General features: G+C 51.6%; 2 protein-coding genes across 2 annotated transcripts in view; both read left to right on the top strand.

Annotated features, from left to right (window-relative positions):
* The first annotated feature begins 2,383 nt into the window (after nucleotides 1-2,383).
* LOC100900455 (rho GTPase-activating protein 12) lies at nucleotides 2,384-12,766 on the top strand. Its single transcript, XM_029111690.1, has 13 exons — nucleotides 2,384-2,602; nucleotides 4,779-5,177; nucleotides 5,707-5,909; nucleotides 6,511-6,780; nucleotides 6,921-7,149; nucleotides 8,155-8,322; nucleotides 8,857-8,886; nucleotides 9,481-9,700; nucleotides 9,986-10,002; nucleotides 10,693-10,920; nucleotides 11,044-11,473; nucleotides 11,597-11,872; nucleotides 12,130-12,766. Exons 1-13 carry the CDS (start codon nucleotides 2,384-2,386, stop codon nucleotides 12,729-12,731), a joined length of 3,291 nt encoding a protein of 1,096 aa, XP_028967523.1. The 3' UTR covers nucleotides 12,732-12,766.
* An 8,107-nt stretch (nucleotides 12,767-20,873) lies between these two features.
* Nucleotides 20,874-27,432, top strand: part of LOC100900311 (uncharacterized) — a gene marked incomplete at its 5' end in the record, with an annotated part of 41,327 nt that continues 34,768 nt past the window's right edge. Inside the window, 7 exons of the mRNA XM_029111689.1 lie at nucleotides 20,874-21,071; nucleotides 24,983-25,118; nucleotides 25,445-25,578; nucleotides 25,810-25,937; nucleotides 26,017-26,123; nucleotides 26,433-26,597; nucleotides 26,691-26,876. Of these exons, the coding sequence (XP_028967522.1) occupies nucleotides 20,874-21,071; nucleotides 24,983-25,118; nucleotides 25,445-25,578; nucleotides 25,810-25,937; nucleotides 26,017-26,123; nucleotides 26,433-26,597; nucleotides 26,691-26,876 (1,054 nt within the window). The remainder of the gene's footprint in view (nucleotides 21,072-24,982; nucleotides 25,119-25,444; nucleotides 25,579-25,809; nucleotides 25,938-26,016; nucleotides 26,124-26,432; nucleotides 26,598-26,690; nucleotides 26,877-27,432) is intronic.

Genomic DNA, 27,432 nt, shown 5'->3' with positions numbered 1-27,432 from the left:
TGTTGATGTTGGTGGTGCTCGAGTTAGTAGCGCACGAAGCGCTAGGTCACCGAGATGGATAATGCGTTCGGCGACACGGCTGGATTGTACTACGCTGTCCGTGACGTGACGCCCGTACAGTGCATCGTCAGACTTGCAAATGAATTTTCTGCTGTGTGAACTTGATATAATCACAATTTCTCCTCCGTCAATCGATAGCGCGCGCTTTCTCGCCAGGTTTGTTTATTTGTTTGTCGCTATGTTTCTGCGGTTCATGGTAGGTGGATTCCTTGGTTCGCCCTTTGGCAACTTCGGTACACTTCGTAGCGACGACCCCCACTACTAGATACCGACGTTGCGTTCGTTTTCCTCTCCTAGATATGTGATGGCTGATTAGATTCTTGTTGACTCGCACACGTGCCGCTAAAGGTGAGCTCATCCGATGACGTTGACGACTCGTCTTCGTGAAGGAACGGGCATTTTTCTGGCGCTCCGGACCGCCGAAAGTCGCTGTCTTCATTCTGAAACTCTGCTGTGGCTTCTTGGGGTCAAGCGTTCAATTTATTCTGGACCATCGCCGTGACATCTCGGTCTAAATGATTCCGCCCGCCTGCTCTCTTTGGATAGCGCGCTCCCCACGAATTATCCCTCGAGCTTTATTCGGTTCTCCAAATCGGATTTTCCTCAAGCAAGGAAAAATAGAACTTTATGCCCCATAGAACAACCTCATACCGAGAATCCCGTAAAAACATCTTGAGAGTCAGGAGCGTGAGATATATTCGGTCCCCCTCCCTAGAGTTACCCTTCGAGGAGAGGGCGTCGGTTGCGCGCACTAGACTCGGCATCGTTTTCGGGAATTTCGCGCCAGACCTCCGGAGGATCAGCTGCTCCGACCGACAGATCACTGCTGATCGTCGGCCAATGTCTTTGGCGAGTTGACGCCGCATGGGGATCGGCCAGTGTCAGCAATTGCATGCGATTGGATGTTTTTATTTGTTGAGGGAAGTCGCGATCGCTCGTGTCGCTCCGAAAGCCAGCGCATCAAGGCATATCCAACGTGACTGTGCTCGATCAAAACTGCTTGACGAAGCTCTGGAGTTCCCTACTTTTTCCGTCATTCATACATATGCGGGAATAAACGGCGGCGTCCTCGTTTGTTTGCACACACGCTGCCTCCTGCCGAAGATGTTGCTGAAAGTACTGAAGACACGGTCGGTGATTTATAGAAAGCTGCAGACGGCTAACCGGATCGGATGCGAGCTAGTTGAGAGGCTTGACTCGGCTATGTGAGGCGGGCGGAAAAAAGATCAAGAGAATAGAGAAGCGAAGTCAACGCACTGCTTGAGTAGCCAACCGATGTTCCTCTCATTGATACTAAGCGAGCTGTCTAGGGAAGACGAAATGCAAGATAAACCCTTGTGGAAACGTCGTCGCCAACGACGGTTTCATCCCCGAGCTTCGCTCCTCGATTCCAAGAGAGTGATTCAATAAAAAAAATCCGCATCATCGAAACAATACACCAACACAGATCACACGACAAGAAACAGTTGTTGTCTCTCCCGTCGTCGGTGGGAAACAATCTTTTTAGCTCAACCGCTTGGACGCTGTTTGTTCGGAGACATCAAATCCGAAACGTCCTGACATCTTACGGTCACGTCCGCGTCGGATATCGTTTCGGTTTTCAATAAAGCCTATAGTCCTTGCTTGCGGTACCCCTTTTAGAACTCCGACTCGACGACCCGGCGAGCGAGAAACTTTGTGGACGAACAGCCAGGCCACCGCACCAGCGATGACCATTCGCATGAATTGACGACGGTGGACCTGCTGGACGGCGACGGCAATAACGATCACGAAGTTTTCTTTCGTTCAGAGAAGAGAGTTCTTCATCAGCTTTGTCAGCAGCTGGGAGGACGCCGGCGGACTTCTGACCAAGTCTTTCAAGTGGGAGGGGGTCACGACTACCAACGAGACTGAGTTCAGCGCTGGGGCCAAGATGTGCATCTCCTATGGGGCTGAGATATTTCTGAAATTCAGAGTAGATATTCGGATAGGGGTGTTAGGGGTGAATGACGACTTCGCTTACTCGAAATTCTCAGCAGAGTCCCTCTCCACCTGTACCCACCCCCACGCACAAACGTCTCGGGGGCGACACCGGAATATGCCAGAAATTGACATTCGCGCCTGAATACAGAGCATGCTTCCCGGCAGTCCTTCTTCCTTGTGGGATCGGGGCGACTCCTCGACATGAATTCAATCATAAATGTCTTTTCTTCCTTTCCAGACGGTGCGTGATTGTTCCTCATCCTGCGCGCACCATGGTCTCGTCAGAAAAAATGTAACTCCTCAAGTCCCCCGGAATTGAGGATCCGAGGGACCGGGAGTTGAAAACGTCGGAAGAAAAAAAATGGAGCGCTCGGACGACGAGGTCAAAGGTCCGAGAATGTACGCCCGAGTCATGGTGGATACGAGCTACGACCTCGAACAAAAACCCGGTATGATGGATACCGTGCGACTCAGCAAAGGAGAAAGCCTCGAAGTGCTCGAATTTCACTCCGAGGACTGGTGGAAGGTCCGTCGCTGCCACGACGGGAAAATCATGTTCGCGCCACCTGCCTATCTCGAGGTGAGTACAACGGCCGCCTAAGATTGGCGAATTCGACGAAACCCTCAGTTAACAGAATCCCTAATCATCGGTCGGTCGATCGATCGGATGCTCGACGATCGCTAACCTCTAAGCGCACCTAGCTTCAGCGTAGAAGACACGATCATGCTGTTGAAATCGATGGGTCCCTTCTGTAGACGTCTCACCATGTGTCCCATACGCGTAGCGTTAGAGCCCGCACATTCCAAAGCCGCTTGAAAAGTATCTCATCCCTGTGGAACTGTCAGCATTGTCGTCGGTCGAGCCATTATTGGTGAATGATCGATTCGGCCATGATTGATGCTGCGTATCAATGTCACTTCGTGTCTCGTGAATCGATGTCGTTTCCGTAGAGAGGGAAGGAAAGCGAACAAATGATTGCTACCCACGAGTTTTCCCCTCGATCTCGGTGTCTAATGGATATCTTTTCCAATGATGATGATCGTTGTGATCTGAGCTCGTCGCATTCATCGGGGACTACGCCTCAACGAACGGCTTGACCGCCCGGAGAAGTCTTCCTCCTGTGAGAAAGCCGTTCGTTCCGTCTCCTTCATTAGTGGATTACCGAGAGAAATTATTGTGAAAACCGAAAGTCATTCGGTACAAACTCAGTCGGTGTTGATGATGTTTCTATGCTTTAGGTACTAAACGTTTTCTTATGTGTCACGAGAAAGGATGACAGCCAAGCACTTGGCTGGATACAGGGACCGGGGACATCCGGCGGCGTGTGGGTGGATGAGCGGGAAGGGGATGTGCTTTGAATCATCGCGACTTCGGTCTGAGCCCTTCCGGTAGGAGAAATCCCCCTCGATGACGTCGCTTTGCTGAAGACTGGGAACGACCACCACTGACAGCGGCTGCAGATGCAGCGCTGGGCGCGTTTCGTTTCATCGATCCGCTTCTGACTGCTGCTCGGAGTGAAGGCGGCAAGTCGAGGTGCGCTGACCTGGAGCGGAGCGAAGCCGACGCATCCAGAATGAAGGCTCCAGTCGAGTGGCTCAGGGAAGCGGGCAGAGAGGCAGGCAGGCAGGATGTCCCGTAGCTCCATTCGCCGGGCAGCCGAGCAAGTCGACTTCTTGCAACATAATTCCCCTTACAATAAACAGCTCTTGGAACATCTTTTTGAGTATTGTCCGGAGTAGTCTTCTATTGAGCCCTCGACACGTGGATTTAGCTGGGACGGGGCAGGAAAGAAATTCTGTCGGGAGACTGCCGCCGCCGTTTCCGTTTCGGATCACTCGTCTCGTCATGCGCAGCATATTGAAATGCAATCAAGGATCCGGGGTCTATTAAATAGTGGAGTCCCATTCAGGAATCGAGTATCCCTGCTGTCCCTTTCGTTATGCGACGTGACAAAAGACCTGGAGTCGTCACCCTTCTCTGAGGGTCGTTGGGGAGTTGCGAAATTTTTTCACTTGTCTGAAATATAAAGCCAGACATGCAACGGCAACGAAACAAAGAAGCGAATCTCATCTGTCGCTACCATCTGATAAGTTTGTTTTGGCTTCGTTGCTCCGCTTGTCGGGCGGATGAGTGTCGTTTTCCCACTTGTGGTTAATGAGATACAGTGGGTTTGCCGGCAGCCCGGCAGCCCGGCAGCCCAGCCGCCCAGCAAGCTAGCGAGCAAGCCAGCCAGAATCAGTCCTTGGCAGAAAGATCCGTTAGCTAACGGGCTGGTACTGATGATCCCTTGCCGTGCATTCCTCTTTCCCGAATGTTTCGCGGACGACGTCGCCGACGTCGACCGGCGACCGCTAGCGAGTCGGCCAGCCGGCTGTGTGGATCAGCAGCGGCAGCTTAGCCGAAACGTCACTCACGCACCGAAGTTTCTGATCGAGTTTCGAGCTCTCCTCGGAGCGCAACCGCGTCCGAGTGTCTCGAGAGGAGTTGAATCTGAGCGATCGCTGAGGGAATCGCTTGCCGTGCTCGGCTGGAGGCGGATCCGTCCGAGTTCCGAGGAGCCGACTCGTTTACGGAATTGAAAAACCCGCGAGTGACCTGATATCAGTCAGGTCGAAGGGTGTCGTGGATGGGATCTGTGCCCGATACGAGTTGTGCTCGGTGCTTGGATTGTGACCACGATGATGAGGATCGTTATTCGAAGGGCACGGGTGGATGGATAGTGAAGTCGTGAGGAAGGAGTGTGAGCTCGAGTGAGAGAATGACTCGGGAATGCTGCTTGCAGCTGGACTATTCGAGACAGGATTCTCTTGAGCGGAGAGCGTCGTCGTTGGAATCGCCGAAGAGTTCCCAGGAGGGAGACCATTCGAAGGGCTCGAAGGATACCCTCGACGACGACACCCCTCCGGAGCCGCTCGAAAGAGATTATCCCCACCAACATCCACAACCACCTCCGAGGAGTTCCCTGAAGCTTCAACAAACTCGAGGCAAATCAAGTCAAACCGATGTGATAAAACAACAACAGCAACAACAACAACAGAAAAAGCCACAACAGCACCAGCAACAAACTAAGGACGTGGGGGTGCAAGACAGGGCAGGAGTCAAGCACTCGCATTCAAGTCCGCCAAACACGCTGTTTGCTCAAGCTAGTCTAGAGGTTAGTGCTCGCTGGGAACACGGTGTTGGGCGGGTTTCAGACCTGGTTTCGATCCGTGTTCCCGGACGCAACGCCGATAAAGTCGGAAAGAAAGTAAAACAGAAAATGGTTGAAAGGAAACGATGACTGTGCCTGCTTTTGTTTGTGACATCTTTGCCGAATGCCTGCTTTTTGGGTGTAGCTTGCTTCTGCTTGACTTCCAAATACCGCGTATGTTTGGCGATTTTTCATTTGCATCATCCATTCCGGAGCCGAAGAACTTCGAGGTGAAGAGGGAGGAGAGATCTCTATTTTCCTCCGCTGTCGATGAGAAGGGGAAGGCTCCCGCTGCGCCGGGGCGGTCGCCTGCTCATCAAGCTAGTTCGCTGAGAATCGCACGGCCCGAACCTGTTCCTCTGTCTGTGTTCTCCCCGGAGGAAAACGGATAATGTTCCGTATGATTTATTGGCCATCCTGTTCTGCTTTCGTATTCCCTATTTGGGGATTGGAGCGACGATCGGACGACTAATGATTCTAGTTAATTTTGAAGGTGCACCCAGCAGACGACAACGATCTCGATGTGGACAGCAGCCCGAGTCCGGGTCCCGGTTTCGGCCAGGCACTCGAACGGAGATTCCGGATGTCTCTCGACGAGGCATTACGGCATCGACGAGAGAAAATGGGAGAACTGCTTGATGAGGACAGCGAGCCCCGGAGCGACGAGGATTCTCTCATCGAAAACCAGCAGACTGGGTGAGTCACTTGTGGAACACACAATCGATGACGATACGTGCACAAGACACGGTTCCCGGTCGGTTTCCGGCTGGTTCCCAGCTTCGATGTCATTCGCCATCTTCCACGTGTCACTCTCCCCTGATCTGGGAAAGTCTCGGAAACTCCGGGGGAATCGATGGCTGCGAGTGGGTCTCCGACCGGGACCGAAACAGATGGATAATTATTCGTGTCTGCTGGTTGCCTATTTTACCGTCGAATCTGGCGGCGAGGATTATGGCAGGCTAAACTCGTTCGCAAATCGGTCGTCTATCACGCGCTCATCGTTTCGTCGTCAACCAGTTCGATTGCGAAGCGATTCACGAGGATGCCTTCCTCGTTGTATTGTGGAGATCAGCGGTGAAAGTAAATATTTTGTCGTAACGTGTTTGGGAAACGAGACCGTCCGACGTAAGCAAGCTATGTCGGCCAGAGCCGGAGTTCCGGCCGGTGGCCGGGCGTGCCTCTCAGTGTACGGTGTTCGGAAACTCTATGTGACTCGAGCGGTCTCCCAGGACTGGAAATTCGCAATGAGTCGGGACTGATTGCACTTGAGTAATCATTGTTCTCTTCACGGTCGCAGATCTGATCTCGACGACGGAGATGAAACCGATCTGGTTTCGAGCTCTCCGACTGGCTTCCAATTCAACCCTATCCAGTTGCCTCCTCGGTCGGCTCCTCGTTCCGCGGTCGTGTCTTCGTCGACGAGGCCACGCAGTGAAGGACAACCGATTTACGCAAACATACCTCAGCCTCCGTCTCCGGATGGACGTCACGGAGGAAATCACGCAGGGCTTGATTATACCTTAACAACGACGCCACCGTTTCCGTCTCCGAACGAAGATCCCGTCAGGTGAGCGAAAAAGGTCCAAGGATTCGGCATGCTCTCATTGTGTCGCTCCAGAGCTATGCTTCGCTCAGAAATTGCGCGGAAGCCTAGAGATTGGTGTTTTTCATCTAGGTTCTTGCTGAGAAAACCCAACCGTCTTTCAGATATCTCTCAGATCATTGGGGCGAATATCGCTCCGAAGGCGGTCGTCCCTACTACTATAATTATGTAACGGGAGAACACTCATGGAAACCTCCGAGAACCCGGAGGAAGTATTCTAGTCAACGACTCACACAGTCTGTGGATTCGGTCGAGGGTTTGGACAGCTCGATGGAGGGCATGCCGTCACCACCTCCCAGTCCCACTGAGATGTCGGTGCCGGGCTGGAGCAAGGTTAGTATCTGGGGAGGGGTCGAAACGGGATTGTGAACGGAGAACTCGGGTTTTTCTTGCGTGAAAACCAATATGAGGCGTTTAACGGGCTTATATACCGTGAAAGCCCAGAAAGGAAATCAAGCTCATTCGCAGAAGTGTTAGACTTCATCTTGAGAAAAATAAACGATCCCCGATGCTTTCATTCCCCCCGCGCCCGTTAGATGGACACGAATTTGGGTGACCGAATGTCTAATAGCGCTTTTTAAAGACCCTGAATGAACGCGATAGCCCGCACAGCTCGGGTCTATGCTGTTGTGAAAGTTCGTCTGTTAGACCGCCCGGGGTCTTGGAAACATTTGACTGAATTTCAAGCACCGGCTCGATTTTCCGGAGGACTGCGAAAAATAGCCACTGAGTCAGTGGGTCTCTTGACAATGAGCGTTACTAGAGCGTGGCGCTGCTTCGGTATGAGCTACTGATTTCCGTTCCGTGACCTCGTGAACGCCTCGAATCGGGATGGACCGGGAGCCTCGCACGCTTAGTAGCCTAAGCCGTGGTCCACGCTAATTTGTCCACATCCGCCGGTCATCCGCTATCTGCCTTCAGCTAAAGCGATGCATCAACGGAGAAGGCCGGCCATCCTTATAAGCCGATACGATCGACGGCGCTGTCTTCAGTCTCCAGATCGGTCGATTCTGAGTAGACCGCGAGTTGTTCGCCCTGCTCTTTGATCCTATAGCGAACTCCTGAGTGATTTGCGGGGGGTGCTTCCTCCGAGCCTCATGTGTTGGAAGTTCCTTTGTGGTAAATTATTCACGAGTTCGCGTTCGGTTCGCTGCTAGAAATCAGTGCCAGGACGAATTGAGAGATGTCACCCTTGTCGTGATTAAGTGGGGCGATCTGACTACGTTCCGGCGGGGAGGGATCCGTTCAGGTTCCTGATTCTCCCGACCACGATTCGTCCGAAGGATAGTTGTCGAGAGATGATGGGGATCCCTGACAATACGGGAATTCTTTCCGCAGGTTTACGACGACATAAGTGGATCGATGTATTTCGTCAACGATCTTAACGAAGAAAAATGGTGCAGCAGTTACGACAGCGACGGAAGAATATACTTCTATCAAGAGGGAACCCAAAGAACAGCGTGGGAGCTTCCGAAAGTGGTCCCATTACCTCCTCAAAGACAAAAGGTTTGCATTTGTCAGAACGTACAGAAGTAGTCAGAAAAACACACAGAAATCGCAACGTCGACCCGGCTAGAGAAGCCTTCTGAGAACTCCGAAGTCGGTCAAGTTTGAACACCGTGGCGACTGTATATATTGATCGGATCGAAGCTCCCGCCCCGTCGCCCGCCCTCTAGAGTGTTCGCAGTTCAGCTCTTCCGAAGGATTTTCCTTCTGCAATCTCAGATGGAGAAGCATCCAGGGCGGGCAGAATGATCAGAGAACATGCTGCTTGCGGAATCGCCGTTCTTCTCTCGGTGCTTGGCGGCAAACGGGGCGAACTTGAGCCTAATAATTAAGTGAAAACAACAAGAGCATCATTATTGGAATATGAGACTGAGGAGCAAATGCTTTCGAGAAAGATTCTCGATTGGTTCGAAACGCTCCACGCTCACCCTTCAGGCGCGGCGGCGCCGAGAATCGTTCTTGGCATTGTTTCGGAACGGAGATAGACGCGAACATTCAGTCTAATTAACGGGCATTCTTAATTTGTGTTACAAGGTGGCGCCGCGACCTCCGCAGCGACGAAAGGCGAGTTATGACCTCAGCACGACGTTCATGTGCTGTATACTCTGCTTCGACTATGCTTGTAGAAATCTTGGAAGAGGCAACTCCCTGATTTCGGATTCTTGTCGAGTCGTCTCTCGTTTCTTTCTGGAGTTTCGTCGTCGCATTCTGTGTCTATACTCGCTTATTGCTTTGGAAGACCTCGAGTAGTAAAGCTCGCCTGTCTTTTTGTTCGCGAAAGAACTGCTCGATCGGAGCCAATCGTTTCGATCATCGGGTAGAACGTACCGTGTCGTACGTGGAGAGATCATGCGTCATCGATTAAGTGGACTCCTCGATTCGGATCAGTTGCGGATCCTCCGAACTATTTCAGCTCTTGGAAAACAGTGGAAAGAAGCTGTGCTTGCTCCCGGGCCCGGAGTCCAGAGGGATAGCTGTTACCTTTGTCCATGCCGCTCCTATCTATCCGGAAGGAAGATGGGAGCGAAGAATTCAATCCCCTCCTAGAGCAATGTTCTCGAAGACAAAAGGCTTCGTATGCGGCTCTCGATGTGGAACGTCCTCGCCAGACCTGGAGCATCGGGCGAAGAATAATTTTTTTGTTCAACTCTCCTTCAGAAAAACTTGGATGACGATTGTTCAAAAACAGTACTGCGGCATTCTAACGAAGCGGAACAGACGTCGATACTGAGAACGAAAACTTTGCCGTCCGGTGGGGCACCGAAGAACGCCGGTCCGAAGCTGGTAGCAGTCACCTCAAGCCTTAGCAATTCGAATATAGCTGCCGAGGCAAACAGGAGCAAGCAGAGGACTGCAGATGATAATACTCCCCAAGTAAGTGCCGTCTTTAGCAGGAATCCTCGTGGAGAGCTACTTGCTCCAGTAAGATAACTGTTCTAGATTTGGCATGGTTCCCGAATTCCGTACTCCTCACGCTTGTCGTCTACTACCAAATTAATCTGTCCTGGACTACAGTATACCACTGGTAGCTTCGGAACGACGAATTCACTCCGTAACCTTCCGCTTGTGCTCCGTGGTCAGCGGAATAAAAAACTGTTTTGACCCGGTTACGCGGATTACCCGCATTATTCTGATTCGCGCATCGAATCAACAAGGAAAACAGTGGTCCATCATTACACGGTGCCGCCATACGTGTTCGAATGCATGCTCGCAGCGCTATCAATCTGTGCCTCCATCACTCCGTCACAGATATCAAAGTAATTTCAAATTAGTGACACTTCCCGACTCGGCTATGCGACCGATGAGTCAGTCAGCTGGTCAGCGGAATGCTAAATACCCGTCGAAGGAATAACAAAATATTTTCGATCCTATTGTCAGCCGTAGACTTAATCCGAGCGGGATCCTCGAGGATAAGGTGGAGACCGTTCTCACTCCAAGGGAGGATTTCCTCGCGGTTCGTTCTCCCATTTTGAATTGTAGCGGTCCTCTGCTCTGTCAAAACCTTCGATGCCTGTCCCATGTTCGACTCTGAGTCACCGATTGGACCACAAGCAATACACTCGTCGTTTACATGGCGTCACGGTAAAATGTCGGGCCGGACCCTGTGAGCGTACCGATTGATATCGCAGTCCCAGTCGGTGCGATGACGTTACCGGTTGAATTTGTGAGAGCATGCCAATCCAATTCTCTGAGATCTTTCGTTGTGGATGCTTCTCGTGATAAAATCCAGACCATGTACACACCGGGACCGTCCGCGGGAGTGTGGTGCAAAGCGGAATGCGAGGAGAAACGATAGTTTTGCGATCCTTCATTTGATCCGTGATAGCCACAATGTGGACGAGACTTCGGCGGGCTTTCAGCGATCGCAAGAGTGACGCTCGTTCGTGTGAAGCCGCCACATCCCAGAATGAACGCGAGTGTCTCTTGCAGAATTCGCTGCGTTCTCTTAAGACTCGGTCGATGATTTTGTCGGACCTCGATTGGAGATCTAAGTCGGTCGACATCATCCATGGATTACCTTCTGGTCAAGGGACGCAAGTACTCAACGTGCAGAAACTCACAAACATTGGAGATATCGAGGAAACGGTCAAACGACAGGTGAGGCTCGATCACCGTGCAATCGCTCTAGCACTCCCGATTATCGGTCAGATGATCGTCCGTGGCTTCCCGTGCGCCCCTGAGTACATTCCGAACGCTGAGATGCCGATTCTTCCTTTCTAGGGCACATTGAACAAAGCCGATCTGGTGAAAGCGGGCAAGAAAGTTCAGAAGAAGAACTGGGTTAGCTGCTTTCTGGTCCTGACGTCGAAGAATCTCTTCGTGTACAAAGACGCTCAGAGCGGGCAGCAGCCCACGCCAGGAGAAGGCGCCCAAAGTCGACTCGCTCTTCCCGGAGCTTTAATCGAGTGGTGTCCCGAAAAGTCGAAGAGAAAAAATTGTTTCCAAGTTTCCACAGTCCAAGGGCAGAAGATGCTCTTCCAAGATGATAATGTCCTGACTTCTAAGGAGTGGTTTGAGTCCATCAAGGGATGCATCATCCATCTCCCGCTTGGCTACGACATCTCGGGCGAGATCCTCAAGGCTAGGACGCCGCAAGGCAGAGCACCCGGTGGTGCTGCATGTTCAACGACCACGAGGGACTTCTCTGTCGGTGAGCAGTTTGTCCCCGAGATTTCCTCCGATTCCCCTCGGCATATTTTACCCTCTCTGTCCGGTCCTCCCCCTGCAAATCGATTCGAAGCTCTTTCTCCGAACACTTCTCATTCCCCCACAGGTACCCTAACCAAAGACACGTTGAAGCGGTCCAAGAAAGTTTTGCGATCTAAATCCATCAAACTGCTTAGGCCGTCAAACACGTTGCCGGTAGGATCAAGCGGGGGCTTGGGGTCGATCTCAGGGGGCCCGGCACTCCAAGAAGCAACTGGATCTGAGAAAGGTTCCACGACAGATCTCGTCACACTGAGTCCCAACGAACGCAAGCGAAGAATCGGTGACAGGTTGAAGATGTTTTTCTTGAGGAGGCCGACTCCCGAAATGCTCAGAGAGAAAGGCAAGTTCGTTTTCTTTCCCGAGTCGATCGGAAATCAAGGGAAGGACCTCTTTTCCCATTCGCGCGGGAGAGGATCTGTGATACCGCATCGTGAGCTCATGTACCCTATAGGAGATTGGGGCTCTGAAAACGTGATGCATAGTGCCCGCCAAGATACTTATTACAAATCGTATGATGGAAAACCCCATAATCCGACACGCTCCGGGTAACCCGGTCGAGTCACTGTGCGCTGACGCTCGATCTCATGCTATTCACAGGAATTATGAAGGATGAACCGGTGTTCGGCTGCAGCTTAGCCGCATTGTGTAACCGGGAGCGCAGCACGGTGCCAAAATTCGTCGTTCGATGCATCGACGCCATCGAGAACAAGGACATGCGGGCAGATGGCATCTACCGAGCTTCGGGAAATCTCTCCCAGGTTCAGAAAGTTCGATTCAGCATCAACATCGACGATTACAGCGCTCTCGAAAGAGAGGAAGACGTGCACGTACTCACAGGAGCACTGAAGATGTTCTTCCGTGAAATGAAGGAGCCCCTCATACCTTTCAACCTCTTCGATCGGCTCCTTCAGGCAACTCAGATTAAGGAGCGTCAGATCAAATTGAAAACATTCGAGAACATTCTCAAGGAACTGCCGCCAGTCAATCGAGATACGCTGCGGTTTCTGCTTGAGCACCTTCTCCGAGTCAAAGAATACAGTTCCAGTAACCGGATGCACATCCAAAACCTCGCGATCGTGTTCGGACCAACGCTACTCTCATCCGCCGATCGGAGTAGCTCCAACATCGCAATGGAAACCATCCAGCAGAATCAGGTTATTGAGTTTATATTGGTTGAGTTTAATGCGTTGTTTTGTTGAAATAGAATGGACTACTAGCAAATATTTAATCATGAAGAGAGCGATTGCATCTTCAGCAATGTGACAATAATCCGACCGCTGTCCACTGTGAGCAAGAAAAGGGACGACCGCGCCGACTGATTCAAGGGGTTTGCGGAACATGGAGTCGGATTTATTCAGAGAAAGCTCTCAACACTTCCTAGATATTCTGTCGAGGGTAAAGTACGGAGAACGGAGTGTATCACCTCACCACGATGCTCTTCTTCACAACATGACAACTCTCATAGGAGATATCTGAGGGCGGGTCTGACCGATATAGTGGTGAATCGATTCATCACGCTTGACAGCCGGTGAGATTTTCTTGGCCAATACTCTTTCTGCTAGCCCGGAATCTCGTGCGAATTCTGGCCTGGCTCCTCCCATGATCAGTGATTGCGAACCGATCCACTCAAAGGTGATTCGGAACCATCGGAAATCTATCGGCAGCACTCCATGTGCTGAGATAGTTCCTCTGATTGAAATGGCTCGGTTGGCGAGTCGAAGATACGGTCATGCCTTCGGAAAGCAGGCTCCTTGGAACCGTTTGATTGATTGTAGAAATCCGGTGATGAAGGACAGAACAGTCGATCCGAAGAGGAGGACGGAGGACTCCCCATGACCAAGACGAGACGAGTTTCAGAAACGGATTAGGACATCGGTGAGCGAGACTGGATATTGAGCGAAACGTGACGTGGGGAATAAATGTAGAATTCGAGTTTACGGTCTCAAATCAGGTCGAGATCCCCGGAGGAAGGCCCGGTCGCTGCAAAAGAAGCTTCGAGCTGGGGCACCGAGTCTCGCCTCCTCATGCGATAAAGATCTCCCTCGGCGAACTCCACGTCTGCGAAATCGAAATTATGCGAGCATCATGGGAAGAACCTCGATGATTCTTGTAGGACGGATTCCGAGAGCGCGGGCTTATAGACAGCTTTTTGGTGCAATATTCCTTCTGCGCGGTCGGGTTCAGTGCAATTTGTCCCTATTGACACAAGCTTTGAATGGTCGCATTGCGACGCCCACTCCCAATGAAAGAGGAAGCTTTAAAATGAGAGATCATGACTCCAGTTTCGCGTCCATTTTTTGTGGACAACCTATCAGCAGCCGATAGAGATGGAGCATGGATTTCATCAGTTGTGCCCAGTGCAGTGTGAGTTCCCTGGATGCGGATCGGAATTTCGCTGAGAGTCGAAGGAGCAGATTTTGCCAAGTAGAACGTGTAGGAGCTACTTTGGATCTTTTCCCTTCTGTAATCTCTTAGTTATGTATTTAAGGATCGTAGTAGGTTTTATATAATTTGCGAATATTCCTCCCATTTAGTTCCCTCGTCTGCGATAATGGTTTGAACGTATGAGAGACTGAGAGAAATTGGATCAGAAGGAAGGATTGACCTAAAATTCGAGTCGCTGTCACGAGTGTAGAGAGAAAGACTACCGGAAAAGCTGTTGAACTCAAGAATTTCCCCACGTGTTTTGTGAATGCAATTCGTAAAATTGGAACGGATAAAGCGACGCGAAGGTTTCACGGACTCACTCAGAGCACCTCGTCCTCATCGAAGTGAATGAGCCTATCTAGGATATACAGACCAGACGTTTGCAATTTCTAAGTCATTGAGTGATAAAAGGATGAGGAGCGAGAAGGGAAGGAACCGCAGCTCAGAAATTCCATGTCGACGAGAATCATCATCTCGCGAGAACTGATCGGAAATGAACATGACACAACTCCCGGGGAAAGAATACGGAAGGAAATGGAAGGATGCATGGTGTAAGGATGGACGATAAGAGACAATAAACAATGTTAATTTTAAAAAATGTTTCTCGCCTTTTCTGTCTGGTGCGGAAGACTCAGAGTTTCGGTCATCACAGATGATAGCGGCACAGGGAGAACAAGGAGGGTGAAGGATCCTCCCCAAACGCGCGGCTCTCCGATAAATTGTGCGAGAAGCCTCGAATCTGTCTCGAGTATGAAGCGACGTTCCCTGGCTGAAGATCCGTTGTCCCATGGAAATCCGACTATCTTCATGGATGTACATACACATACGTATGACGGAACACAATCTCCTTTGCTGCGCCTCTTGTAGCCTCTTTTCTGTCTCGCTCAACCCTTCAGCTACTTCATTTCATCGAGTTGCCGCAAATATCCTTATCGGTATCAAAGAAATAGCATGGCAGGATCTCCAAGGCTCGAGAGCAGCGGAATCCGAATTCGATCGCTCAGATAATGATCAATGAGGTCCCTTTCGGAGGATTCGCCCAGTGTCCCATGGTTGGCCGATCGGGAGGTCCCCTGAAGATTGAGATTCCGATGAGTCTCAGCCAGTCGCGGAACGAGACCCCATATCGGCGGCAGACTTTTCGAGTCCGGAAAAACATACGTAGGGGGAGCTAATGGCGGCTCGCAGATTCGGCTTCTCGGTCTTTTCTCTGATCTCGACTCTCTGTAAATCCGGACTCCTTGATAATTCGTATTCGCAGCAATCGATGTTGTAGGTACTTTCAGATCCGTTCAATGTGTCCTGAATACGTTTCAGGCGAGCAGCGGGACTTAGGTAGTCTATTTTGACAGAAGACTTCCTCGAGCTGCAGGAGATTCTCAGTCGGTATAGATACCTTGTTCAACCAGGAGGTCTCACTCGACTCGACTCATTTCGTTCATCTCGCAATCGGTGAGCTCGTAGAAGGCTCAAAGGTGCATCGGTTTGAGAAACATCCGAGAAATCGGAGGAAGATCTGCCTTATCCCCCCCAGAATGTTTGAGGAAGGCTCAAGACAGTGCTTCCCCGAGAGGGGTTCAAGCGTCGATCGCGGGAGACGCCGAGAATGATGGGATCTATGAGAGAGAGTTCGTCCGAGAATATGCAGGGAATAGATTTCAGCTTTAAATTACTAGAGGAATAGGATCGGAAGGGGGCGGGGGCGCTCCGAAGCTCCTGGATCCAGACTCCAAGCATGGTGAAGCCGGAATCCGTCAATTATCACTCACAGTGAAGCATGGCCTGAGGAACTCTCGATCGCAGTATAGGTGAATACAAAATGGTCCCTCAGCGATCCTAGTGTCGACAGGAAATCATGACTCTCGCGAACGCAGATGGGTGACCTTCGTCGTTCAAGTTTTAATACAGAAGCCGCCGCTTGGAGTGGAGAGTCGCGTCATCTGAAGATGGAGAGTCGAACCAAGAACTTAGGTATGCAGTGGATGATGCCGCTCGGTGACTCCAATGGAAGGAACAACGTTTGTGATCCAAGAAGTCCATCGATGTCCACGATAAACATGGGGACAAACCAAAATAACACTATGGGAGTCGGTTGATGCTTCTCGGCTATCGGGATCCTGTAAGACTAGTAACTGCATAGGAAGGTAAGAACATAAATTCGAGTGAGGGCTCCGCTCTACGTACTAAGGATGACAGCTCTTCTTCATGCGTGACAAACGAGCAATAACGGTATCACGATCTTGGACATGCATCATAATTCTGAGCAGTGAGCGAGGCGCCACGGTGAGAACTCATTCGACGAGTTCTGTGACTCTGCCTCAGGGAAGCAACGCAGACATAGGCATCCAGTCAATCTACTTGGAAACTTGATAAATATATCTTGAATGAATCATGATTGACAGCTCTTTGCAAGAGCAAGCAACATACATATATAACAAATTCCGGCCCCTTCGAAGTGCGCTCGAGGTCCTGCGAATCTGCGTTCAGAGAGCTCCTTCTGTGGACCAGTTCAATAGGGCTCCATCATTGACGTCATGATATCGGAGATGAGCAGAGCTGAGGTAGGAATAGCTCCTCATCTGCTCGACTTCAGAGCTGCTTCCATACTGCGAGTGACAGAGACCATGCCCTCTGCTCGGGTATCGATCGTGCGAGAGCTCTTCTGAGGAAAATGATCTGACGCTTGAGCCCGACTCCACTCCGCGCTCCAATGACGCGGCGAGGGAGCCCCTTCCGTCATTCGTCGTGAATACTCCAACAGGGAATCGGGAGTAGCAGCAGAAGGATCCCGTTATTGTCCGACCGGGGACTCATTTACCGCATCGCTCTCCGTATCCACAATCAGCTCTTCCGAGTGCAACGGAGTCTTCGCATCCTTCTTGAATGCTGATGATTAGGAGTTGGCTGGTCAGACTGTCGGAATCCACTTGGATTAGAGTGAGTCGATAGCATAGAATCACGAGAGACTTGCAAGCTCGAGGAGAATCGATACTGCGTAGGGGATTCGTTCCCATCGAGTTCCTCGATAGCCTCCTCATGTCGCTAGCCAGTCGAGCGACGTCACGATCAGCATCATGTTTGCAGATTTTTCGGAGCAACAGCTTCTCTACAAATATTAGGCTTCAGGGAAGCGCTCTCGATAACGTTCAACACCGAAAATTCGTGAGATCTCATTGCTCACCTTTATAGTGGACGTCCTTGCGTTACCTTCTCCCTCCGAACGGGCGGTTCTCCTTCAGGCCCCTCTCCTGGAGGCGGGACTTGGTTTTCCCGTCATGTTTTGAGGCCAATGGGCTTCAGACCCTTCGGTGTGCGTGTGGAGACCGTGTTGAATCGAGCCGAACGAGACCTGCCTACGTCAACGATATTTGGTGGCTACCGGAAAACGGGGCCATCCTCTCTTGGTTGAAAGGAGCAGCACGTGCGTTTTCCGAAACAGACCCGCCTTGCTGATTTCCGAGAGGTGCCGCCGGACGGTGTTCAAAAGTGAGAATTGTGACTCGTGTCGCTGAAATTTGTGCGTTCCGCTGTCAACAAGCAACTACCCACGTGGATAAATCTCAGCGTCAACATGCCTTCCGGAACTTGTTCGACGCCATGGACTAGCTCTGCTCTTATCGCGGTCCTCTTGGCCGCGCAAGCGGCTCGGATAAACGGTAAGCCGAACACATTCGGAGAGCGAGAGATATATCAGACGAGGCCATTTATTTGACTCCCGGAAAGAAAATCAGTGCCGAATCGAAACAGTTGACACCGAAGTTCTAGATTTCTCTCGTTCGTCCTCGATCGGCGGCATTTTGGAGGGGGGATTCGTCCCCTAGACTAGACCATAAAGGGAAGGACTCGGCGGAATAGTCGATAAATCAGACATGCTCAAGAACAACATGACACATGTCGACAGAGGGAAATCATGTCTTTCTGCATGACATGTCTTGTCGATGAAAGCTAGAAAGACATGGGGCGTCTCACTCACCGGCTGGAAAAAAAATCGTTCTCGAATCCCATTCGTTCAGAAAGTCGGCAGTCGGAGTTTGCACGCACTCGGTGCCCCGTTTCGTATCCACTGCAGGACCTTCGAGACTTGTGGCCACTGAGTTGAAGTCCGCGGGGAGCTCTAAAGCGCTCCATTGTTCCGAGTTAGTGCACTCCGTAGACCACTTGACCGCTGTGGCGGATGAGAACCGTCATCACATCGGGTCCATTTCTACCCCGAAGCGCGATTCCGTTAAAAAATAATCGCCAGACGATTAGGGCACGACATTGATTTGATGTTTGGGTTTGATGTTCTTCGAGAGTCGTTTCGCTTCCTTCCCGATGTCCTGAGACAAGCAAGGAGATGCCGAGTCCTTGTCGATAAGTATGGAGAGGAGACCCGATGCGGCTTGGGTCGATCCTTGAGTTCGACAACTTTTGCTTGCATCGGGTAACGTCGAATCCTACGACTGAGATAAGCCGCTAGATTCAAGATCCGCCAATGTTATTGAAGATATCCGGTTCCCGATCCCACGACAGAGACTATCGATCCGCAGGATCGCTGAATTTGTCTGGTGATTCTCGAAATTCCTCAGCCTCAGAACGTTTACGTCAGTCGACGGTCATTCCTCTTCGCGGCGACAGACCCCTGCGGAGGATAATCGAACCCCGCAATCATCGGGCATAGATGTCCGTTGGCTAGACAGTGTGACAGTCTCGCGGCATTCCGGCGTATCGTCTCGATAAGTAGATGGATGGAGCGCAGTCTCTCTTGGTGTGTGAGTGCCCGCGGAGAACGGGGCCGAGAATGTCGTGGTCAGAGTCAAAGGAGAGCCCTCAATCACGCCATGGAAACCACGCCCAAAGTAGGTTTCGGTAGTCGTTCGACTGTTGTGGAACACGAATCACATCTATTTGCGTACGATGGCCATCGACAACGCAAATCGAGAGCTAATTCGATTATGTCGGTGCCTCATTTTTTCTCTTGTTACGCCAAGACCTGATCCCGAATGAGCATTGAGTCTCGTAGCGAGCTTTCAAAATCGCTGCGTTTCCATCGTTGGCGATTCTCGTCCCGCGTCGTGAGAGCCCAGCTGCGGATCTCTCGCGCGGGGTGTCAACGAGACGAGCTCAAGTGCGTGGAGATTCTGATGCTGCTCAGAAGTCTCGCGGATGGATTCAATGACACACAGCCGGAGAACTTGAGCCTGACAGCGAGGACAGCAAGTCTTCCAGGCCAGATCATCACAGGCTTCTGGAGCTTCATATATGGGACAGGGAATAAATAGGCTCGAGGGAGCTCGGGTTCCAACCCATATTGATGAAGTGAGTCACCAGAATATCGGATCACTGCCATTATTCTTACAGTCATTGCACGCTTTGGGTCGAATGGCTTCGGGACGTCAGCCTTGTTCCGAATGATTGCAGCACAATGAACGAGCTCTTGGTTTCTGTCCAGAGAGCCGGGTGCATTCTCTGATCACCAGCGCACGGTACAGGCGATCATCATTTCATTGGCAAGCACTCTCTAATGTGCCATCAAAAAGAGAAAGTGTACAACTTGTTTGATGAAGAGAAACACCGCACTCCTGGCAGAGGCGCCACCCAGCCAGGTGGGGTGGGTGCCAGTCCAAGCAGCGGCTCGCCCGCCATGTCTTTCCGTCGGGGGTGGTCGGAATCGCTGGTCAGCGATCCCGCTGTCTCTGGCTCATTGTGGCTGCGGTGGGGGTGGCCGTGCTGTATATTAGAAGCGGCGACGGACAAGAGAACAAAGGTAGTAGGGCAGGTGCCGGATCCAGGGTGGTGAGGGCGGAGTCACTGTTGACTCAAAAGATAACTACGACTGCTTTTAATAGGAGCTGCCGGATCCCAAAACGATGTGGTGAATGCACACATCCTACACCGGGGGTCTCCATCAGGCTTGTTCACGAAATTGTGTCTTGTATCCTCTCGGCGCCTACTTCCAATAATTGGAAATATTCGTATTATCGACGATTAAGGTAACTTCTTAACAACGGCGAATCGATCTTCCGGAATCCCGAGATTGTGGTGGGGGGCATGGACGTCATATTAGCTTGGTATCACAGACTTTCCTCCAAAGACGAAACCGACTGAGCTTAAGGGAATTTTCTCAAAATATCAAAGACGACCGGATTGGCTCGCTCGTTCCATTTGCTGTTCGTCGAACATATTTAATTCGTGCAGATGAAGTTCGAAGGGTAGGCGCACATACTGGCGTGACCGAGGCTAATAAGGAAACATTGTTTAAGAGCCGCTCGTTCGCCTGCACGTTCGTCTGCTGTACGCCCTACAGCGGAGAAGGTAGACCGACGACTTTAGACCGCCTTCGTCATCGAGTAGCTCGCCGATCAAGGGCTGATGGAGCGTTCGGCAAAAAGTCGACGCAGTAGAACAACACCTGAAATACGATGTCGTTCTCTCGCACATCATGCGGGCATTGCGAATTTCGAGGGGCTCAGCACGATCGCCGAGTCAGTCTATGCTTCACTCAGGATCTTTTTGTACTGTTGTAGTCTCTCGACGAACACACGCGAACGCACGAGCTTCTCTTGACAATGACAGGAGACAACACCGTCTGCAAAAGAGGAGCTCCCAAGACGCGGCTCAACGAAACGTTTTCTCATTTTTCTTTCTTCAACGAGCTCTGCGACGTCTGGGTGGTAATCTAGAGTCGAGAGAGATGCTGTGAATTCGTCTCATCGTCGTACATCGGGCAGAGTTCCCGAGAAGACATTCGCTAGGTCACGTCATTCTCATCGATGGAAACTCTCGAACTGATATTCTCAAGGCCATAAGATAAGAGACTTCCTGGAGAAGTCTTCTAATCGAGGCAGTATACACGTGCGATCGGAGCTTCGATCCTCATCGCGAGGCCGCCGCTCCCAGATATTTCTCTCATGAGTTGACCTTCTCCTCTTTCAGGATTGAAATTGACAGCTCTACACGTGCCAGGATCCGTTCAGAGCGGGGACGCCGTGCGACTCCTGTGCGAATATGACCTCGACAGCGAAACCCTGTACTCAGTGAAATGGTACAAGAATAACATCGAATTCTTCAGATATCTCCCGTCAGATCCTATGCCGGGACAGGTGTATGAACTGCCGGGAATGTTTGTTGACGTGAGTACCCGAGAGAATATGCTTGAATATTTGAGCCAACGTGTCGTAACGCAAGGCTCACCGACGCAATAGAAGGGAGAGATTCCGGACATGCGACTACCATCGCGAACTAGCAGTCGTCGGACCATCGCTCCGATTCCAGAAAAATCGAGACACACCTCTCTTGTTATTCTAGCCGTTACTCCAGTTGACACTGTCAGATGCCTACTTGGAAACCCCGCATATTTGCATGGGGAAAGCTTGCAATCGGCCGATAATTCCGGCGTCGGGTTGTCGAGGGAGGGCACCGGGAGGATATGGAGCTCAGCGGTGGGCTCGATAGATTCTTGAGGTAGTTCTCCAGCAGCAGCAGCTCAATTGCGTTTTGTTCGTCTTGGAGAAATCCTCTAAGCTGCACGCTGTGATCTCGGACGACCGCGGCTCATGCTGTCGGCGGAGCCGGTGTCCCCACCCGGCGCCGTTGGTGACGCTCGGGGCATGGATGGTTGTTCGTAAATTATTTCTTCTTTCGTCTTTTCATCTGCCGTCGACAGTGACTGTAATCATTATCGCCAGCGACACAGACAACGAGCCGCGTAGGATTCAGGATCAAGGGATGACAGAGAGAGAACTGGCCGCCTCACGTTTACTTAAAAATTTTCCGGTCCCCTTCATTTCGTCCGTTCTTTGTTTGGGATCTCTGGCCTTGCAGGTGATGGTGCCGTTGCTGTTCCCATCCCTGCGGTGCATGTCTTCTTTCTCGTCAAACCGATGTTCGGCCTTGTCGTGACCTCTGCTTCGTCAATCAGTAATAGCGTCCTCGATTCCTGAATCCATGCGCTAATCTCCCGTTATCCATTGGGTCTATGTTTAGACTGAGGCAAAAACCTCAGAAGGCGAGGGTAGTGGTGAAGGGCTACGATCAGGGGAGAGCAGACCTCCATCATGATCGTGTTGAGATAGAGAAAAACTCTACGGTGCGAATATTGGTCTCATTTAATGAGCTGACGAGAAAGCCGATTCCGCGGACGGCGCGTTGGCATCTGCTGACACTGAGCAGGCGAGAATTTGAGAGACTCGTCACTATTTTCTCTCCCTCCTCCAGATGATGGAGAACACGCCCTCATTCCTTTACTAGTGCTCGAACCGTGTCTTTGGTCGTATGTTGTCAAGCTTTTCTTCTCTTATTTTAATGAATTTATTAGCTCACCGCTGTAGTTGTGACGGTCTCCCGAGCTATCCAGTCAGTTTCTGCCCCTCGAACTGCTTCTCTCAGGAGCGCGGGTTGGTCTTCTCTCATACAGGGGCTGAGTGGGCTGCCAGCTCGATCGTTGGTGGCTGTGCGCGTAGTCCCCTAGAGACTCCCCAGGGCCCTTCAGTAGCTTATTTTTGAATGTGGGAACTCCACCCAGCACGTGACGGACAATACGACACACCCTCTGCCCCCGGGCTCGCCCCGCACGCCCCGTCCTCCGCCAGCCCGCCCTTGCCCTCGGCCAGCCGACCGACCGTCCGAACGCCCGCCCGTCGAGCGCGCATTTGCTCGCGCGCCAGATTTTCGTACCAGAGTATTGGGAAGCCGAGCGGCTAAGGAGGAGACCCGGGAAGCTAGATCGGACCGACGCAGGGTCAGGTGGATCTTCATCCACGACGCCCTCCTGCGTCGTCCCATGCCCCCGATAAAGATCATCTTTTTCATATTAAGAAGCCATTTGAGACAATGTATGTCCCTGCCGCGGCTGGTGCCTCCGACTTCTTCCGAGCAGCTCTCCACTGTAAAAGAGCAATGAGGCTCAGTCTAATGGTAGACGGCAGCTGGTCAAGATTGATGCTGCACGCTTGATCCCCTTCGCGCTCTTTGCGATCAACTTCATGAATTTGACTCTTTCATCTCTCACGCGGACTGCTTTCGAGCCACATGGACGACTGCGACGATCACGACGATGATGATTATTATAATCATCATCATCACCGGGATAATGCTCCCGCCCGACGCCAGGGACGGTGTCGACAGTCATGAGCTGGTGGCCGCTTGCACTCACTGAACCAACTGGTCGCGCTTACTCGTATTGCATTATTCATGAAGCTTATTATCCTCCGGCTCGACTAACGAGGACGAGAGCAATGGATACATGTTGTCGGGACGTCACAGCGAATCAGTGCTGCTCAGAGTCCGCTGCTGCCGGCTCCGTCTCGAAATTCCAGCACCTTCTGGATGATTGATAAGAGCAACAATTCGACTCGGTATGCCGCCATCTGTAGGTGGTATGAATTCGGTCATTAGTCATGACTTATGGGCGAGTTCCGAAAGCATGCTCCTCACCTCTGACAGAGGAATTTCCGGCATGATCTGGATGAATTAGGGTTCTAGATCAGACAAGGAGAAGAGAGACCTGCCGACCTCGAGAAAATCAGCTGCTGATCTTTTGACGGCGCCAGAGATAACGAAACGTCCCTGAATTCTCATGATTCGAAAAAGTCTCCCTTGGACTCTTTTCCCCATCCTCGTTGATGAGGGGGGAAGAAGAATACCTCATCGGATCAAGATGAGGTGATTCGGAAGTAAAATCACTCGGAGCGTGGGAGTTTTTGAATACTCCGAAGCCACGGCTGCTCTCTTGAGCCTTGGCTCGCTTACCTTCGAAGCATTGCACCACTCTCATCCTCCCCAATGTACATAGTATCGAGGCAAGAGCTAGCGAAAGCGGAACTGGTGCCCTCTTCTGTTCGCAAAGTATTTCAAACACGCTCGAGAACGTGTGCAGCAAGTCAAGGGATAATTGCACGTCAGGCAGCGGCTGGGGCAATAGTGAGCGGTATTCGTCGAATCATAATACGCTGTCAACCTGGCGGTCACCCAGCCCGCCCGCCCGCCCGCCGACTGGACCCTCGACCCCCTGAGGATCAAAGTTCGCGACGGTCTCTGTGGAGCGCCGTTCTGAATCATTCCGAAGCTCCCGCCCAGCAGAATTACATAAACGCCGTGAATTCGAATGCGTATCTATTTAGATGAGTTTTGGAAACGTCCCGCGAAACCCTGTCAATGAAGGCAGATCCAGCGGACCATTCTGATCCTGGGGGGGAAATCTAGTGCTGGTATCGCCTACCTGGAATCTTGATCCCCGGATACGATTCTGAATCATCTCTCTGCAATGCTCGTCTGACGAGAAAGCTTGGATCTGGAATCGCGAGTCTTTCGGCATCGACTCGATCGTCCGTACGGAAAATGCGCGGTGGGTACTACTCGGCGAGAGCAAAACTCGTCCGCTGAATTGTTCGAGTCGAACTTGGAGAGCAAGGCTCTGCGAACTTTGAGTGGCGGGCTCTATCGTCTGGAAGCAGCTCGATCAGTGAACGACGAGCCCACAGTTGGCGTGGTGGGCGAACGGCAATTTGTCGGAACATCACGAAGTTTAAGGCAATAACGAACGACGCCCGGCTTCAAATGAAGCCTTCTGTGTATTTCAAAATGTTAACTTTATTGTACCCCAGCGACCGGGTCGTCCGGCCACGTCACTCCACGTAGACGCAAGCGCCCCTTCCTTTATCCCCATTATTATCCAGTGGTAGAGCTGCTTCGCCTTCGGGAACCGTGAACAGTCAGAGCGTAGGTGGAGCAATGTTGTCGCTGTAATGAAACCGGCCGTCGATGTATCAGATGAAGCTATGTTCGTATTCTATCGATAATGACTCACATGGCCAAGTGACATTTAAACGTTACCGTGATCTGCCCCACATTTGGAGGGCACCGGATGGTGACGCGCCCAGGGGTCCTTGGTTCCCGATGAGCCACACTCGTCTCGCGTTCCTCATCCGCAGATTCGTCGAGGAGTCGTTCGACGCCGAAAAGTTACACTTCCTTGGCGACGCGTCGCGACGTGAGCCGAGAGCTTGACGCTCCCGCTAACCGTGTCCGTTTCTTTCCTCCGTAGCCCACGAGGTCGACGAAGAATACAGTGTATTTAGCGCGCACCGACATAAACTCCGAAGGCGTTTATGGCTGCGAGGTCTCGACCGAAGGTCCCGCATACCAGACCGTTCGCGGAGAGAAGGAAATGCGGATTTACGGTGAGTCTCCAATGTCAGAAAATATTATTCGTAAGTACGTTGACCGGAAAGGGAGCCGTCGGATGAGCGCGTATAGCTCCCGTTGGGTGGGAATTATCACCGCCGGCGGAATCTCTTGTCAGAATCGCTGCGCCCGGGACTTGTCGAAGAACTGGCACTCGCAGCTCTTCTGTTGCAGTCCTTGTGACGGAGAATTGTCAAAATTTTGGTTGCCGGCGTAAACGCCATTCTGGAGCGAATATTATTCGCTAATGAGCGGAAGCCGCCATGAGAATGAGAGCTTTAGAAGCACATCTTGAGCTCAGACGCTGTTTTTCGTGGTACAGTGCTCCCCGAGGAAGGACCCGTCATACAGGGCTTGTCAAATAGTTACCACGTCGGCGACGTTGTCAACGCCACGTGTTACTCAAGACCCTCCAGACCGCGAGCGATGTTGCGTTGGTTCATCAATAATCAAACGGTGAGTAGACGACAGCTCCTACGGGAGCGTCGAAAATAGCGGAAAGCTCCTGCGCCGAGCGAAGCGAGCAGTCTACCTCTGAGATTCCTGGAGCATCGAACGGTTTGGGCTACGACCGAAGGATCGTGAGATTACATCGGCGAAAATCGTCAAGGCAGAAGCTCGATGTTTTCATATCTGTCGTCGAGTAAGCAGAAACAGGTTGGAGATCAAAAAAATTATTTTTGGCAGCCTTCCGGATTGCACCAAATATTACATTCGGGAGCGATGCGTCACGACAACGGGTTGCAGTCCATGAGCTCTAACATACAGTTCACCGTGAGGCAAACCGACGTCGCACGAGGCCGCCTTGAGCTCAAGTGAGTCCTTACAGCCTCGCGAACCCTGGCTCATGATGAGGACGTCTTTTCCTGGCGATCTGACGCAAACGCTTTCCAGGTGCATGGCATACACGCTTCAAACCGAGGGCCGATTCTCGGAGGAGCTAGTGATGGGGGACCGCTACCTGCCGAAGAGGACAACCAACAAGAGAGATCGACCGACAGGTTAGCAACGTTTGAATGGGAGGGCAAGAGCCATAGTTTTCTACCCGCAAGAATTCGCGACGCCGAAGGGAGCTTCTCACGGTTGTTGTCGTGGGGCTCGCGATCGTCGCTCGCTTCGTTTCTCGTTTGTTCCTCGCATGCCCCCATCTACTTCTTCTGCTGGGCTTACGCGCGACCCGACGATATCTGGCGGAGCTTTGGATTTAGAGCTAATTCGACATAAGCAGCCCGCACCCTCCCGTTTAGTAAAAGACGTATACGACGATATGTTAGAGGGCCAATATTCCGTAACTCTCGCAGAATCTGCAGGAGAACCCCGCGTCACGCCGATGATCCACGCTCCGAAAGATCGCTACGACGTGGGCGACGAGGCCAATCTCAACTGCACGTTAGGAGAAGTCGACAAGATAGTCACGCTCCAATGGTACATCAACGATAAGGAAGCTCGTCCGGAAAACTTGAGGAAGTTCAACGGTGAGTGAAAGCAGCTTGCAGTGAAAGGAAACTCATCAGATGGGGCCGCTCATAGGATTTCCTAATTTCTCTCCTATTCTATCCCTCGCTCAGGAGGCAGCATCTTGAACCTCAGAATCCGCCTTCAGCCAAACCATTTCCCCAACGATGAACTCAAACTGAAATGCACCGCCACGATTTCGAGAGAAGTCACTCAAAGCAGCGATGCGTTTGCCTACGAGGCCAACAAATATGTCTCCGGGCTTCATCTGAAGTCAGCTGGTACTTCATGGCTCAGACGTAAGTCGTACCCTGTATTCCCATTCCCCCAGAACCGTAGTCATTCTGTGTCAGGATCGGAATCAATGCATTAGTCCAGCATCGATGGTAGATATCCAAATTGTATCGGAATGGTGGACTTTGGTGCCTGACGGAAAGAGGGGCAGCGAGCGTGCACGCTTTCAGGAGCGTGCTGTCACCGTTTCGTGTTCCTTGCAGCGTCGACGAACGCCCACTTGATCCTGTGGGCTTGCTTCCTTCGACAAATGATGCATATTCTATCAGATGCATTGTAATGCTTCCCCTCCGATCAACGCCAAATTTAAGCCAACTGGCGATGGGAGTTGGAACTCAAGCGGCATCGTCGTCGGTCTGTGATATCGTTACTGAACTCCTCCCGTCGGAGTAGCCGGACGGCCACCGTGCCGCCGAATCGGCGATCCAGGGAGCTAGACGGTCGGGAAGTGGCGGAAACTCAACAGGAAGTAGACGATGATGGCCCTTTTCATCAGAACACCCAACAGCAGCAGCAGCAGGGAATTTCGCGGCTAGTGAGAGGCCACGGACGAGCGGACGA

This window comes from Galendromus occidentalis, unplaced genomic scaffold (genome assembly GCF_000255335.2).
Source record: "Galendromus occidentalis unplaced genomic scaffold, Mocc_1.1 scf7180000077460, whole genome shotgun sequence".
NCBI lineage: Eukaryota > Metazoa > Arthropoda > Arachnida > Mesostigmata > Phytoseiidae > Galendromus > Galendromus occidentalis.
Note: the sequence above shows the minus strand (reverse complement) of the source record. Positions and strands in the feature narration are given on the sequence as shown.